Source organism: Pygocentrus nattereri, chromosome 24 (genome assembly GCF_015220715.1).
Source record: "Pygocentrus nattereri isolate fPygNat1 chromosome 24, fPygNat1.pri, whole genome shotgun sequence".
NCBI lineage: Eukaryota > Metazoa > Chordata > Actinopteri > Characiformes > Serrasalmidae > Pygocentrus > Pygocentrus nattereri.
Window position 1 is genome coordinate 28,805,858 of NC_051234.1, and position 17,926 is coordinate 28,823,783.

The 17,926-nt window shown below is 41.9% G+C and overlaps 1 protein-coding gene across 10 annotated transcripts in view; it reads right to left on the reverse strand.

Annotated features, from left to right (window-relative positions):
* tnikb (TRAF2 and NCK interacting kinase b) overlaps positions 1-17,562 on the reverse strand; it is a 102,774-nt gene extending 85,212 nt beyond the window's left edge. For 3 of the 10 annotated variants that reach the window (XM_037534212.1, XM_037534210.1, XM_037534209.1), the window contains exon 1: positions 17,157-17,560. In XM_037534212.1, the coding sequence (XP_037390109.1) occupies positions 17,157-17,216 (60 nt within the window). In that variant the 5' untranslated portion in view covers positions 17,217-17,560. Of the gene's footprint in view, positions 1-17,156 lie in introns of all 10 variants that reach the window. The other 7 variants (XM_037534211.1, XM_037534213.1, XM_037534216.1 and 4 more) reach the window with 5 other exon arrangements.
* Between the last annotated feature and the right edge of the window lie 364 nt (positions 17,563-17,926).

Here is a 17,926-nt window from a genome sequence, read left to right on the forward strand (position 1 = left end):
TAATATGGGAAAAGGGGTAAATCTGAAAATGTAAGTTTCGTAATTTGCCTTACAAGGTTTCCCCTCCAAAGGAAGAAAGTGAACAAGTTAAAACATCAAATACTTTTTACTTTTTTGATTCAGTCCAATTAAAACAGAACTTGCTAATCACTGCTTTCTGTTTTCATCAGCATTTCAAAACCTGTCCCAACTTTTTTGGAATTGGATTTGTTTATATGACAACTGATAACTGACAATCATGTAAGTCAGCACTGTTCAACTCGCCGCTCTCACTGTTTGACATTTAATATAGCCTGTTCTCTGCTCCCCTGGTTCAAAATGAGGAAGCAGGCCCAGAACATCACCATAAATTAGACAGAATGTTTTTTTCTGTAATATTATCTGGACAGCTGACAGGTGCCTCATGAATTTCAACCACAAGCAAAGATGCTGACTTGGAAAAAGACCCTTGAAGATGCTTCCTCTGAAATAAACATGAGTTTACACCATGCAGACATTAAGTGGATCTTGACGTGTGGAGTGTTGCTTAGCATAGCAGGGGGTGGACAGACTGGAATAAGCTTAGCCAGATTCTTCAAAACTGAGCATGATTTCAAACACCCAGCCACTAAGTATGTGTGGGAAAAATAGGTCAAGCGGACCACTAGGCTCTGTTTGGGTTCCGTCACAACACCATGATCCCTGGCCTACATCAAGACGGCCAGAGGCCTGGGCTGCTAATTTGTCCCTCAGCTGTCCTGAGACTGTATTAAACCAACCAACAGTTTTCGCTTCCACTTCTGATTCAGCCCCCTAATGACAGCCCCCAAAACCCTCTTGCAACCGAGATGACTGAGCTTTAAACTCATCTCGACTTCTTCAGTTCTCTTCCTCTATTAGACTCATTCTTTTCAACTAGCTGGCGTAAACAAGCTGGTCTGGCTGTGGTGCACTAGAACTTTAAATCATCGTTAAATAGGATACAGTCTCTAAAGTGGTGGTCGGCAAGTACACAGGCAGTTTGTTGGCACAGTTATTTACAGCAGCCTCATGGAAGGCCAGAACTATCAACAAAAACCTGACAGTACATTAGATTATAGACTATTAAACATGATGTCCAATAATGATAAAAATCCCTAGTAATTAAAAACATGTGGATGGCTTGAAGTTGTACCCACTGTAAAAAACAGACCACTGGTTTGAATCCCAAGTGATTCTTACTTACTGTGATAATATGCTTTAGGACTGGCGCTCATACAAAGTATTTATAACTGCTGTTGGAACTAAACTTCATATCTCAAAAATGGCAGCTTATCAGGAGAAAGAAAGCCTATAATGGACATTACCACTGAAAAGGAATCACTGCTTTCATTAGTGATGCACCTGACCGAAACGTCCAGGCCAAAACTGAAATTCAGGACACGCTGGGTCCAAAACTGAAGAAGCTGACAACAAATCAGTTCAACCAAAACAGTTTACATAAAACAGTCTTACTAGAATGATTACAGCATGTAGGCTAATGTATGTGGCAAAAAAACGGATGTCCCTGACAACAGAGAACAGTGAATATAAACCCCTTGTCTAATGTCTTTAAGAGAAACCCCAAAACAGCTCCACAAAGCCAGAACGTTCACTGTTGATCTGCTGCTGCTCAAACCGTTTGAACACGTTTGTGCTGACTGGCATAGAAAAGAACCAAAAACCACTTTTAATCTCTACTTCTTCCATTTACCTTATTTACCTAAGTCTTAGGTTTTGCATAATCAATAATAAAAACATTAGTAATAAAAAAATCTTAAAATACATATTAATATTTTGTTTATAGATAACAGATAAATATAACAGATAAAATAACAGCATTTACCAATACGACACGATTTCAAACATATAAATGTAACGTAATGTCATTTTTCACCATTTCTATCAAACCACACATCAAGAAATGTACACAACATAAGGTAATCAAACCGTAGCTTAAATGAATAATTAATTAATACTTATATAGTATTAATAGTATTTAATACTGCCACGTCTGAATTTTTGAATGAACTCGATCATATCTTATTAGGGGGTGAGCGATATGGCAAATATGTCATGATGTGTAAAGACACTTTCACAATCACAATATTTTGACACGTAGACACAATGTCAGATTTAAAAACCGCTATAAAAACTGTACTTATATTTCCATATCTCACGAAACCCAGTTAAACAGGCTGATATGCACAACATGCTCAGAAAAGCACGCTGTTTATCACGATAACGAAATTTATTACGATAACAAAAATATCTAATCACATTCCCCGCCGTCATATCCTGTTATTTACTACATTCTTTATATCAGTACGGTATAATGTCTTATGCGGAACATATTCCTGAGCCTCTAGCAGAGCTCACAGCCTTTCCAGCTCACAGTCCTGTTAATTTGTCCCAGAATCAGTGCAGAAACGCGACATGGCCTGTACATGACCCTTCATAATTCAGACACTGGAAAGAGGAAAGGTACATGGAAGGGCGCCACGTTTGAGCATCTATTCTGGGATGCTGGGCAGGGATTACAGCAGCGAGATTTTTTTTTTTTCGCCTGACGAACGGTGTGAATTGCTTCCAAATCGCACCCACACAGACAGGTAGGCAGAGACGAGGAACGGCAGAAACCGAAAAGGAGAGAAAAATTCACCTGCATCCACTCAGCGATGGTAAAGTGAGAGAATGGCTGTGCCTCCCACGACCAGCCGTTAACAGCCTGATTTCCCAGGGCAGTCTGGAGCTGCATTCAGCAGCCTTAAATTACACACCATTACTGCTGTTCCTTCCTCCATTACAGGGAAATAACACCATAACTCAGCCTGTTTTAAAGGGGAGCAGCTCCGGGCTTTGAACAAACGCAAGCTCGCCTCTCCCTGGGCGATAACGCTTCAGGCCTTGCAGAGTACCAGAAACTGCAGTAAGGAGGACAGGAACGGCACAATCTATAGCTTGTAAATGTCCGCATGTCTGACCAAGAGATGGTAAAATATATGCTTTTATTATTATTTTTTAAAACAAATCAGCACTGTAGATCATCAATAGGCCTTGGCTATGTCTTAAAATAATCAGCACAATATGATAAGTTAAAAAATCTTTAATATGAATTATATCACCACCTCATATGAATACACACCATCCACTGCACTACTTTTTATTCTAGTATTACATTTTTTTAAATAGTAACTGTTCTAACGACACATCAAACACTGAGCAACTCTTCTGTAAACTACTTTGCTTGTCATTTTACTAGTTAGCAAACATGTTCCTACTGAGCTCCTTCTGGTGTAGGTTCACTGGCTTACTAATCGCACTTCAGACCGTAATACACACTAAATGAGCGATCTCCGAAACCAATGCCGACGTGGTTTAATGAAAAACCAAGATGTTTTCTATGGTTATAAGGGGGTCATCTTGCCTTTGGAAAACTACGTAGTATTATATCTTCATAATTTAATTCCTTTAAACTACCGAGACACTTAAGCTGTGCAGAAGATGCTGGAAATTTTCTCAGATGGTAAATCACACTCTGGGAAATGTGCAGCAGAGACAGCGGGGAATTTACAGCTCTTTTAAGGCTTCATAACAATGCAATGGTTTAACAGTAAGAATAAGTAAATCATTGTGTGTAGATATTATTTAATAAGTAATTTAATAAGGTACCCTTCATTAATGAATTCACCTCTGCATTTAACCCACCTGTGCAGAGAAACACCCACATTCACACTAGTGAATGCACACACACTAGGGGGCAGAGAGCCCGGAGTGGTGGGCAGCCCTTTCCATGGCACCTGGGGGTCAGGTGCTTTGCACAAGGGCACTTCAGTCACATACTGTCAGCTAAGGGGATCAAACCAGTGGCCTTCCAGTCGCAAGACTCAAGTATGGTCATCAAATCACTTGTGACTCATCAACGATACTTCATATCGCCAAGGCCTAAACACCAATAACTACATCAAAGTATTCAGTTCAATCTTCTGTTCTACTTAGACATTTAACACTGACTGAAAGTTTAGAATCAACTTTCAGCAGAACTGTTCTGCTGACTTTATTTTAGGCTACAAGAAAATAATAAATAATTAATAATTAATGACTAGCAATAACTACGACTTCTAAGGATTAATCATTAACACAACACTGGCCTTTACTATACTGTCACTGCAGAAGGTTGCAATATGCAAATGATATGCAAATAAGCAACCACAAAATTGTTGGGGTTTTTTGTTTGCTTTTAGTGTGATGACCCATCAGAGACGCAGGCAATGACACGAAGGCAATGACACCATCCAACATGTCACAATACTGCAGGCCAATCCGGCACATCAAGGACTCCCAGTAGTTTATAATGCATCATAAAACTTTTTGTAATCACCATATATAAACAAATAGAATCGCAATGCAGTGTTTTGTTCATGTCGTGCTGCCCTGAGCAGGCAGGACCACTGAATGAGTGCAGCGTGATGGACAGGCTGTCATTACGCTGAATTCAACCATGGAAATGGTCTCTTTACGACAGTGAACTGTGAAGATCAGAGCACTAAGTAGGGTCAATCACTTAGCGACCATGGAAAAGGTGATGTTGTTTCACGCTTCAGAGAAATGAACCTGACCTCATGCGACTAAAAACACAGACCTGTCCAATAGGCTGTGCGTTAAGAACAGCAGTACTGACTACAAATTTACAGACAAAGGACACAGTGTAAAGGGCTTCAGGTGAGACTAAGGACGTAAATGATATTCATCTGAACGCTTAAATTAACAGGCCGTAATAAATGATGCATTTAATCTAAAGAGCAATAAAGAATCACCTGCACGCTACATCTCAGAATGGCAGCAGGTAACGTAGTGATGATGTGCAGTCGTACGCAAAAGTTACGTCGTGTTGATTTTTCTAAGTGAAAATAAGTAAAGATAGTGAACAATTATGACAATTATGACATTTTCTGCACAATTTCTGTTTATTTGCTGAATTTAATATTGAAAAGGACACAAAATATAAAGTGTGCCATAACTTCTGCCACATTTTAATTTTTATTATATTCATTTATTTATTATATTATTAATTATACACACACATACATATATATGCCCAAACGTTTGCATGCAACTGTACATTGTTACTATTTTATTCATTTATTTTGCCATATATAGAACCTTTCTGGAAATGTTTCTAAGAAGCAAACCAGTGCAGAAAAAAGGTTCTTCTATTGGAACAAACCTGAATTCGTAACAACAGAAAACAGAAGAACCTTTTCTGGTGCTATATAGAACTATTTTCAAAAAGTGTCCAGATAGAACCATATACGGCATCAATAAAGAACGCTTTATGATGCAAAGAACCCTTTAATCATGCAAGGGGTTCTTTGAGTGTTCATTTTCTTTAAACCATCATGTTTAAGTGTATAGCTTCTGTCACCTCAGCAAAAATGAGTAATCAATACATCAACATATTGTTCTTCACATGGAAAGTAAAGAATCAGGTAAACTGGCGTACGCTTCCGAGGCAAGTGCTACCAAAGACGGAGCGCCCGCTTGAGAACCAGCAGATGTTGTTGTTTCCAATCATGCACACAAACTAAATCCCTCCTTACTGTGCGCAACGATAAACCCCCCACAATGAAACTGTCTTTGTCATTGTGTTGAATGTTCTGATAGAATCGCAGCCGTTTCTGTTAACGTCATAGCTGTTCATGCCTCAGACGTGCTGAGCATGTTCTGACAAACCATCGCATTCAGTCTGTCTGACAAACGGTCAAAACATTTTTTTATGAGCGCCATATTTAGCCATGTCACATGAACACGTCAAATATGTGGAAATATCAAATACAGTGAAGTCTGTAAGTAATAAGTCAGTGATGCCATTGCTCTGTATTCCAGTACAATGAATTAGGCTCTTTACATTTACGGCATTTGGCTGACGCTCTTATCCAGAGTGACTTACAACTTTTGGTCATTTTACATAGGGAGGCCAAGGTGGTGTTAGGAGTCTTGCCCAAGGACTCTTATTGGTATAGTGTAGGGTGCTTACCCTGGTGGGGATTGAACCCCAGTCTACAAGGCAGAGGTGTTAACCACTACACTAACCAACCAGATGCTTCTGTACAAATCAGAATCCATTCCGCTGCTGTCTGGAGTCAGATCTTCAGTAAAGACCAGCGAGTTATTCCTGCAGAGATTTGCTTCATCACAGCCGCCTCCTTTATTCTCTCCACACTCCTCTTTCCATCATGCTCGTACAAAGGAACCAACATTAATAACAATGTGTTGTAATATTAATCAAACATTAATCATTTCTCACTCTCACTCACTGAAACACTCAGAAATGCAGATTAATAAACTTTCAAACCGGCAAATCTATGGTTGTATGTAGAAGATACTTCATTATGATTTGCGCTTTATGAACATTTGCTGTTGTGCAGTTTTGTTTTGTGGAAATAAAAATGTAATTCTTCAATTCTCGTACTCAGTCCCGCCAGTACGCAATGTAGTTACTGGTTAAGGTTAAAAATATAATATAAATGAAAACGCAGACTCACTTTCCTCCGCTTTAAACTTTAGCTCAGCTATAGCCACTTTTCTCACATCTCCAGCAGGAAACTTTCATAAAATGCCCCTCAACGTGTGATTTTTTTTACGAGGCTGAAGTCGCTTCTGATTCACCAGCTTCTTGTTTGAATTTTCCCGCTCCACCTTAAATGGTGAGTGACGCGCCAGAATGTAACTGCTTAAGGTGGAACGTTCGATCGAGAAGCCAGCGAACAAGAATCTGACTACACCTTTGTGACTTTTTAGTGTTTGACAGTTTCTTGCTGCAGATTAAACGCATCAGGAAACCAGTTGGAGTGATTATGAATGCAAATAAGTCCATTCATCTCCAAATGATCGATGTTCGTCTTAAATCTCTCTCTTTGCCTTTTCATTAGCTACTAGGCAAGATTGTTATCTGCGTCGCAATGGTGGCAGTCTTTGTGCCAACCTTCAAAGTTAAAGGGTGAATTAGCAGTTCTACACTAACTCCAGGGTTTAAGACCATTTATTGTTAAACTGTGTTGAAAGATCAGCAGAGCTTTATTTTACTGTAAAGGAGGATTATTTTATTATTACCTAAAACAATATAAATCATGCTGTGGAGCCACAGCAGGACAGTGTAAGAGCCGCATGCAGCTCCGGAGCCACGTGTTGCCAACTCCTGATATAGAGTATAGCAAACAAGTAATACTCTTATTTTCTAACATTTAATCTGTCCAGAAGACAATCTCTCAAGAACTCTACAAGCTTTTTAAATGTACTTTTAGTGGAAGTTCTGCTCTTGTGGCTTACCAGTGATTTACATCTCGCAGTAAACTCTCTGTCACCAGGGCATCAGGGTGAGCTGTAATCTTGGGCAAATCTGCTGGATAGAGTTTTTATCAGATCAACAGTCTTTCTTCATGTCTAAAACATATTCTTCAGGAATCCAAGACAGTGATCTTCAATACTGCTAAGCATGTTCGGTATGTTCTTATTTCATAACAAGCAGTGGCTTGTCGATTTTCTTCTGTGAGTAATCTAGTGATGCAACATCACTTAGCTGTCCAATATTCATGGTCCATAAACCTATGAATTAGTCTAAAAACGATGTTGAAAATGATTGTGAATATTACATACAGTCAATACAACACAGCCAAAATCAATTTAACTTTCCTCTTATTAAAATTACATTCGGTAGGTCACGGTTTCATTTCAAAGCCAATGTACTAGAGAACAGAGCCAAAATAACTAAAATTGTGTATCTGTCCTTTTACATAGGCAAAACTTTCAACACCTCGGGTCAAACTAGATGTTTTACTGATTTTCTAAGTGAAGAAAAGTTAACACATCCTTTACAATTAACTGAAATATGTCATTTTCCATTTTTTTACTGAAAAAACAAACAATCGTGTGTCAAACCTTTGCCACAACTTTTTTAGCAAATAAACAGTAATTGTGCATTAAAATGTGCCCAAGTGTGGTCTCTGTAGAAGGTGTGTAACTTAGTTTCACTCAAAAAATCAACAAAGTGCAACCGGGGTGAACCAAACTTGCACACAACTGTATATGCACGCCTACTCAAGTACTCCGTTAACAAGCCAGTATTCAAATACTGAAATCAGTGTTCATATTTGTTGCTGCATCATGTAAAGTCAGAAGGAAAATACATAGTCAACAACTCAGTAAAGCACTGATAAAAGGCCCGTATATTATACTATTCTTTGCATCTACAAACACTACGGCAAGATATTTCTCTGCTCTCAAAGTTAACTCAACAAACTAACATGGCGACACAACATTACAGAAAAAAGGGATTGAATTGAGTAAATATAAATCTGTGATAGTAAAAGTATAGCAGAGAGAACAAAATGAGACAAATAAATACATATCACAAATTTAGAAATGAGGAAACTAAGAGAACTAAAATGAACAGATCAAAATAATCAAATAAAACACAAAGCTATTTAGCAGATTAGTAATAAAACAAATAAAACAACTGAGTTGAATAGAAAAATGTATTAAATCACACCAAATAAACAACTAAAATAAACTAAAGCTACAATCTAATGCTGCACTGGTTAGCTCAAGTGTTAGTAATACTTCATCAGCTCATCTGAAGGGGTAGCCTCTTGTAACGTTACTCAATCTTCATCAGACACAAATACTTACTAGCGTAGCCCACAGTGACCGAAAGATTCCCCTCAGATATTTCTGAATAAATATTCTAACATTTACACCTGCAATTAGGGCAAAAAATAAAAGTCCTTTTAGCTCTAGATTCCCCTGTTTGTGTATGATGAGTAAGAACTACAGCGCATTAGAAATCAGCTGAAGCCTTTTTTCTCCCAGGTTAATATCTCGTTAACTCTTAGGGTCACTTCAGGGTCAACATGACTAAGAATCCCTAATATAATGTGACAAAACCCATTTAATGCAGAAATAACATGGAGCCAACATGAAGCAAAAGGATGTTAAATTATACAAATATAAAACGTACAAAATCATCTCAAATGCTCTGAGTACAAGTCTCACACTCCTCACTGTGCAATGGTAATCCTTCCTCACAGACATGTGAATCATACTATGAGTCTATACGGCTGATGGGAAAAGGGTGATTATCTCATTAAAGAATACATAGCTCTAGGCCATGAATTTGGAAGTGTAATGAGAGGTGAGGGAACATAAAGTATCCTATGGAGACGACGGCAGTGGAGAAAGAAAAGCAGAAATTTGGCAGGTGAAGATTTGAACAGCACAACAGCAGCTCACCATGACTTATTATCCTCAGTCATTATACCTCTAGGAATACTCATATAAACACTTTCTTATTAACATTATAGGAGATGTTTTTCATGGTTAACTTATAAGCTAACAGTAAAGTTACCTTCAAACAACCAGGAATGATCAAATCTGAGCAAATGTTTTCTGGCAGGAAGGTCATTATTGAACTGCTGGATGTTGCATCATTCTGACTAAGACTACACTAACTGGCCAATTTATTAGAAGGTGGACCCACCCAGACGGCCCACCTTGCTGGTGTAGTTTCAGACTATAGCTCAGTTTCTATCCATAGCATCAGTGTTGGCTGGACACTTTTAGACACCAGCAATGCTGCTATACCTCCTTACCATACAGTCGTATGCAAACTTTATTAGACCAAAGTTTTATTGATTTTGTAAATTAAAATATGCCAACACATCCTCTGTAGAGAAAGCACTTCTGCATATTTTAACACACATTTATAGCTTATTTGCTAAAGTTAACAGACTGGGAGAAAAAATACATAAAATACGTGCAAAAGGCAATTTTTTAAATATTTTATTTAATGTTTTCTTCCCAAAATGTGAAGTGAGGGGGCAACACATGGAGGACACTACAGGTCAGGACACCATTTCAATAAACAACACAACTGCACTAATAACAACAACAACAACAACAATAACAACTACTGTTACTACTAACGTCCTTTTCTACACCAATAGCGTAGCACCACCCGAGAGCCCCTTTGCACGGCCACATCCTCTAAGCTCCCCATGACAGTGAAACAGACACCACAACACTGCCCACCACAACCACAGATCACTACATCCACTGAATGTATACCAAAGTGCACTGAGAGCTGCTTGTTACTAAGCAACAGAAAGAGGAATATTAGCTACGGTTCAAGGTGACCGCTGAGCCTAAATAAATCTGTCTGATTGTTTGACTCTCTGGTGAAACACTTTAAATATGGCAGCAGTTTACAGTTAAAAACAAACACCCTAACGCATTTAAAGCCAGCAGCTCATTACAGAGCAAAACTCCGAACAGTAGATGTTGTAGGCAACTGCAAAATGTGGAGCCTAACCAAGTTTTGCACTTTGTCCCCCTAAAGTTACACCCAAGTCAATGAAGTCTTTCAAGCAACTAACGCTGGTTTGTTTACGCCACTGGGGAACAGTGATGACTTCATTTAGCAATTCAATTTGAGCTACTTAACAAACTACAGCTACGTACTACATACAATACAATACGTATGAGGGTGTTGGGATCCTTATCAGTCACAGCCTAAGTGAACAATGCTGTGTAAAGACTCTCAAACCTTGACTTACATATAAGCCAGAAGAGGTTCACTACCTCATTCCTTCCAGTAGCCTATAAAACCTGCGAAACCTGCGAAAATCCAGGCAATGTCAAATACTTGTTCAGACATGCTGAGAAGAGCTAAAACCTTCAGCTTAGCAGCTACAGGCCTACACATGAATGGAGTGTCTGGAGGGCCTATTGACCAATAGCCTATATTCTGACCTATTGACAAAGGTCTTTACAGTGATTACAGGCAACCTGTAAAACCTGCCCTAAAAAGCAAACCGTGCTGTGGGTGTCACTAGATAAGGAACACAAAAAGGGTAAAAAAAAAAAAAAAAAAAAAAAAGCAAACAAGCACAAAACTGAACCATAACCGAAAAGGCCTTTCTAATAGGAGAGAAAATTTATTCTCATTATTTTTGAAATATCATTGAACAGCACACCAACTAGCCATTCAGCATGCGTCCGTAAAGCCACTAGAACTCTCGAGTATGGGATGTGAGCGGCAAGGTTTTTGAAGAGAGCAGCTGTCTTCCACGCGTGCAAAGAGAAACAGATTGCCCTCGCTGAGTCACACGCCCGAACGCGGCTCCCTAAACCACTAGGCCTTAAATAAATCAAATGATCCGGCAGGAGCTCTAATTCAGGGCCAATTACAGCAGCACATTAGCACATTACACCTCTACGCCTCTGCCGTCAATGCTTCGTTACTGCTCTTTTGACAGGCTCGGCTCACGCGGGCAGTGGGTCATTGTATGTCGGCTCCGCTGCGTCACAAACGGCACATTTCACTTCACCGCACATGCTGGCCACAAACTCGAGAAGCATCAGAAAGATCGTCCACCCTGTGGCACTAATACAGAGCCAATGAGGCTGGGGTGGTCATACGCTTATCTTAAGGAGTTCCCCCTTTAAATGTGAACACGCCTTCCAGTTGAAACACTTCTGAGGTTGACTTTCGGGGTTCAGACCTGTTAGTAACCTTTACTTTTTTCATTATGGCAAAGAAAAGAACAGTTTTAGTGGTAAATTCTTTATTTTTTACCAAACCACCGATGGTTCCTTACATGTTTAACCATCATGTACGTTATTACAACAAGAAAATTGCTAGAAAGAGGCCAAAATAGGCCAGGTTCGCTAATAGAAAAGCTTACCGGTGCATTTACCAAATAGGCTCCGCTAGCAAATCCTCCATGTTTCTGACAACAAAGCACTTGAACACAAAGACTTTGTAATTACAACTTTGCTGGTGGTAAAACAGGAACATCCGACAAGCATGTGAAGGCAGTAATAGTCTAGAGGGAAGCTGGACGCTAAGTGGCTGTAGTCTGGCTCTGACAGCCACCCACGTACCACTCAGCACAGGAACGTTTCGCCTCCTGAGCACAAAGCCCAGGCCGACTCGGCGCTGCTCCATGCTTGAGTAACGCCGCCCCAAGGCCCGAAGCTCCAAAGCCACCAACCGGAATGAAACATGCAAGATAAATATGGCCGACACTCTACTTTCTAGCGCTCGGCTTGATGTGTCCTCAGGACGAGCGCTCTATTCAGCATTAATTATTGACAGAGCAAAACGACAGGCCGGCCTGTTGTAATTCTCTTCCATGTCGTCCTCCAAACATGCTGAACGCATTCCTGACTCCAGGTTACGTGATGTGCCTAAGCTCAAGAGGTGCATTCGCATCTACTGGGCTTTGCGTGTTCATGCATGAAGCTGCATTACTGTAGCATGCTTACCGATGTCATTTCAACATCCCAGCTGGGAACAGCCGAAACAGCGCCACCGCCCCCTCGGGATAAACTCTGAGCCTTGCGATTAAAGAGCATAGTGCTTTCTAGCAGGTGCGGTCTTGTTGTGGCAATTCTGTCTAAAAGCCTCTGTTGTTGGCAAAAGCCAGATTCTGGATTCAAAGATTATTACCACCTCTAGTCCGATGACTTCATGCAGAGGCGCTTCACAACAAGCAAGGATTTCCTTTGCTCTGATTTCCGCCTTTGCTCTGATTTCCACCTTTCCTCTGAAGCAAATCCTAAATGATGTCATTCAAGGTGGGATTTCTTTTTCACATGCAGAAGCAGCAGATGCATCGCCATGAAAAGGACCAAAAAAAAGAAAAGAAAAGAAAAACATCTCCATTGCACCAGGAGGTACGGTAAGACGTATCAGCTCCGGCGCTTTGATTCGTGCAAACGAAACGTGCAGCACAGATACGCTTCCCCAGCGAGGCAAGACCATGCACACGGCACTGGGTGACCTAATTTCAGGCACAAGGGACCCTGGGAAAGCAAGGAGCTCGTGGCTAGGCACGAGGAAGACAGTTTTGCCCATGGGTGTGGTGGTGGCGAAGAGAATACAGCACCCAAGACACCTGAACCCCAGCGGTGCCAGAGATAAGCAGAGAGAACGGAGCACGGTTTCATATTTACTATCTGCTGGGGCTCCAGGATATGGACGAAGCACTAGAACTGCAATTATATCGGTAAATAGTGTGGCTGCAATGCCCCTTGCAGTATAATACACATGCAAAGGTGAAACAATGTGACGAGTTAAAGACATGCAACATAATTTGATACGATGGACCATCATATGATACCTTGATTCATCAAAACCCTCAGAAAAATCAGCATCTGGATCTGTGACTGGATGCTCAAAGCAGTAAAACAGTAAAAAACACTGTGATTGGTTAAAAGTTATACAGTATCAGTACAGCGAAGGCCAATAATGTGAAAATCATACAATATAAAAACAATATATTGTGCAGCCCTAACAGCTGCTCTGAAACCAGGCATGGCGGTTCTGTCAAAAACTGAATCTCGGTCGTTCCAAGTCATTCAACAACGTCAATAACCTCCATCTCCCCACACAAGCGAGTAGGAGAAGACAGAAGAAGGGCATGGGTCTTTCCAAGCATGACCCAAATTACTGTTATGAGCTACAGAGAAATTTTGCTATTAAAACCTATAGATTTTTCTGCCCGTTCAGATCTGTTAACAAGATAACAAGCGATTTTTTTGAAGCCCTTTTACAGACAGTCTTCTAGACTGAGACACAGGAAATATCAGCACCATCAACACAACCCGATTAGATCTTTGATAGTGGTAGATATTATGCCACTTCATCAGATTTTAAGCATGGTTTTCCTGTTCAGAAGATGTAGTCTAACCAATAGCTGCTATTTTCGATACTGAAGCGTATGACGAGGTTCTTCTCTACCTTCAGTGCTGATTACAGCAATCCCTCGCTACTTCGCGGTTCATCTTTCGCCGATTCGCTACTTCGCGGGTTTTTTCAAGGGGGCTTATTGGTGCGAAAGTTAGAGATGACGAATCACAGACTCCCATTTTGTATTCTGGCCTGTGACTGGTATTTTGAAAGATGCTCACATACCCAGCAACTCCTTGTCATCTCTCTCTCTCTCTCCGAGTCTCTCGCGACCACTTCATCGGAAGACTGCTTACAGCGCGGTCGTATTCAGTTGATCTTTGTGTGTTTTTTGCGTTTCTTTGCGATTTTGACCCTCTGCAATGGCTTCCAAGCGTGCTTCTTCATCCAAGGCTGGTACTGAGGCTAAACGCAAACGAAAAATGATGACGATTGCTGAGAAGATTAGGAATTACTCTATTAAAGAAACTGGTAGGATATCACATGTAGTTCCAGCTGAAAAACATTATAGAATGACTGTTTAATGCAAAGGGTGGGTTGTTAACAGCACAGGGAGGGTTTTAAAAGTCCAAATACTCGTTAAATACATTAAAAAAGATCTTTCCTCTACTTCGCGGAAATTCGCGGGTGTTCTTGGAACGCATCCCGCACGAAAAACGAGGGATCGCTGTATTTTAAAGCTCACAGCCAACAGACTAGATGACCTACGTCTTCTAGACAGACGTGTAAACGCTGCTGTGTTTGCTATTAAAGTCTACGTTGGTTTTCTACGCGTTCAATGCTGTTTTGATTTTTTTCTAGGATCAGCTGATAGCCTTCTGAAAGACAGAGTAAAGATAAGAACCAAATCATTAAGGATATAGCCATTCCGATTATTAATAGCCATTCCGAGGATTAAAAACTAGAAAAATGAACGTTCAAAACAGTGTATCCCTGCTGTCGGAACAAACGTGGTATCACCAAAATGGTAACTTTACAGGAGAAGGAAGAAACATGGTTTACTTTTAATGTAAATCAATGTACAAAGACTTTTTGTCCAAGTAATTTTGGCCCCTTTCTTTTGAGGTTCCTTTCACCATGAAATTTTCACAGAATGTTAAAGGCAACAGGCATTTTCAAATTATATGAAAAACTGGAAAATGAAGATACAAGGTTTTGTTCCGACAGCAGCGATATAAAATATTACTCTTTCGACGCGCCCCTCTGTGTCTTCCGGCGGCATCTTCTAGCGCTGAACGATTTGGGGAGTATATCAGTTTGTGATTTTTCTAACCAATATTACGAATATATTTCAAACTGCGGTTATTTTCAATAAATCAAGGGCCTCGTAATTACATTTACAATATTTGGCAGACGCTCTTATCCAGAGCAACTTACAACTTGATCAGCTTACACAGGCAGGTGAAGGCAGTGTTAGGAGTCTTGCCCAAGGACTCTTATTGGTAGAGTATAGGGTGCTTGCCCAGGCGGAGATTGAGCCCCAGTCTACAGCACAGACAGCAGAGATGCTACTCACTACACTAACCAACTGGTATACGTACACATACACAAGTCAAGAATATACACTGTGTTCCGGCTTGAGGCTTGAACGCAGGACGTAGTACATCAGACTACCAATTCGTTTATAACAACGACATTCATCATGATAACCACAAATATCACCATCCTGCCCACCTCTACATGGTTGTCTAGCTGGCTTTGTTGGACCTTAATCACTTACCGGCTCAGTTTTTTCAAAGCTTAAGAAAACTGTGTTAATAACAGAGGCTATAATTAAAATTCCAGCTCTTGCTATTTGGAAATCGCTCCCTCAAACTGCAACGTCGATATAAAAATTAGCTTTAATTTGTCCTTTACAGCTTTTCATGGAAACCACTGTCAATTATCAAGAACTAGGTACAAACCTACATTCCATCAGGGTAAAGTGGGCAAGGGGGGCCTTGTGCTATAGGCAAGCCAGTGTTTATAAGCCTAGTTGCTCATAATATTTTAATTATATAATGTGTGTGTGTGTGTGTATGCATATATATATATACACACATACACACACACATACAATATATAAAAGACAATATCAAAAATACTCCAATTTGGGTCTCAAAATTGAATCCAACCTGAAAATCATACCGCTCCACCTCTACTATGACAGCTATCATGTCCTTCTGCCAGATCCTTTACGCCAGCACTTGTGGTGGCACTTTATCACCGCTTCCCCATCTGAAAGATGTGGGTTAACCAACAGGGAAGCCTCACATTAGTCAGCACCATTAAGAAAGGTCATCTAAACGTGCAGGACATGAATGTGAGTAGCCTAGGTGGCCTCAGTTCCTGGCCCAGTCCCCCCCCCCTCGCCACTAAATAAAGCAGGTCTGCTCGATGCCCAGCGAGCCTGAATCAGCACGGCTCTCTTCACGTCCAGGCTTGACTGGGGTGCTGCAGGTTGGATCACGTTGCATTTTTGTTACCATAAACACGAAATGGCGGAGAAATGCGGCACACGTTCGCACTCGCGTCGTTGTGGGGAAAGAAGGCGCCACACGATGGGCTGGTGGGGGATGTGTGGGGGGTGGGGGGGGTGTGTACGAGCACATATTTGGGAAAATGTCACAGGGAAGGAGTCGAAAGGACATCCTCAAAACATTAGCTGGCTTCCAATTCGCGAATTTTCGAATTCATCGTTCCACCTTAAATGGTGCAGCAGCTACATTCACGCGCCTCGGCGCCTGAATGTAGCTGCTGCACCATTTAAGGTGGAACGGTGAATTCGAAAATTCGAACAAGAAGCTCGCGAATGAGAAGCTATCTTCACTTTCCTTTACAAAGACATGGCACTGCGTTCACATTGTAGCCGTGTCACATCATTACACCACCCAATTCAGTGCCCTGAGCAGCTCATAGTAACCCTGTCTTATTCCACCGTTTCTGGCCGTGTTGTTCAACGCACTGGGAGACCGGAGGACCAGCACTGCAGTGTGGAAGCATCACACCCTCGGAAGACAATCGGAGGCCCGTGCACGAGCATCAGGCTCGACCCCACGCCGACGAACGGCAGCCGGACGGGACGCTACTCCTGCAGGACCCTCACTGACCACAGTGTTCTTCTAATCCAGCGAGAACCATTTTCATGCACGCAGCAAGGTTGTCTAGACTGACGGACAGCCTGTGGTTCTACACGGTGTTCCGTCTGTAACAATAGAAGAACCCATTTCTAGGGTTCTAATGTAGGCTTTAATAAAGAACCCTCTGTTTTCAGAGTCTTGGTCTTTTTTAATGGGGGGGCTTCATACCACTGGTCAGTCAGGTGCCTGGCTTATGAACAGCCACCCCCCCCCCCACCAGACCTCCCCCCCGCCCCCGCCCCCCAACACAAGACCATCGCTCCTCGCCCCTCTCTCGTCTCCGTACTCACCCGCAGCGCGGACAGGTCGATTTCGTCCAGACTCCTGGCCGGAGAGTCGCTCGCCATCATGAGCTCGCAGAGTCGCCCCCCGAAACACAGCAGCTACAATGTCCGCACGCGCATCTATACGGACTCGGCGCGCTCCGGCTGATTCTCACTCAGTTTCCCGGATGAGGATGAGAGGATGATGATGATGATGATGATGCTGATGATGGTGGTAGGTCGAAGCCGCTCGCGCTCACTCTTCTGCCCCACCGGTTCCACCGGACGCTCCTCGCGCCGTGTGCATGGCGCCGCTACAGCACAGCTCGCGCCGAAGGCAGTGTGATCGAGGCAGCGGTACACAGTGCGCACGGGCACGGGCGCGCGCGCGTCACGCCTCGTTCCGCTCAAGGGTGTCAATCAGCGGGAGGGGTTCGAGGGCGAGGGGGCGGGGCTACGAGGGACACGCACGCCCCGCCGTGGCGCGCGTCATCGAGCGGAGTGTTCAAGGGGAAGTCCACCGGGTTTCAGAATTTCAGGCACTGACGTGTTAAAGAAAAAGCGTCCAGAGCGGTCGACGCGGGGCAGTGTGTTGTAGACAAACTGACCACTTCGGATTTCTTGGCAGTGGTCTTGGCAGGAGCTCGGGGTCACATATCCACCACATGAATATTGATAGCCATAATTATTATAATAGTCTGCCCCAAAGCCAGCAGCGAACCTACACGCGCCTCCTTACGGGCTACACGAGTTACGGAATGTGGATGATGGTAAAACAGTGGTAAATCTGACATTTT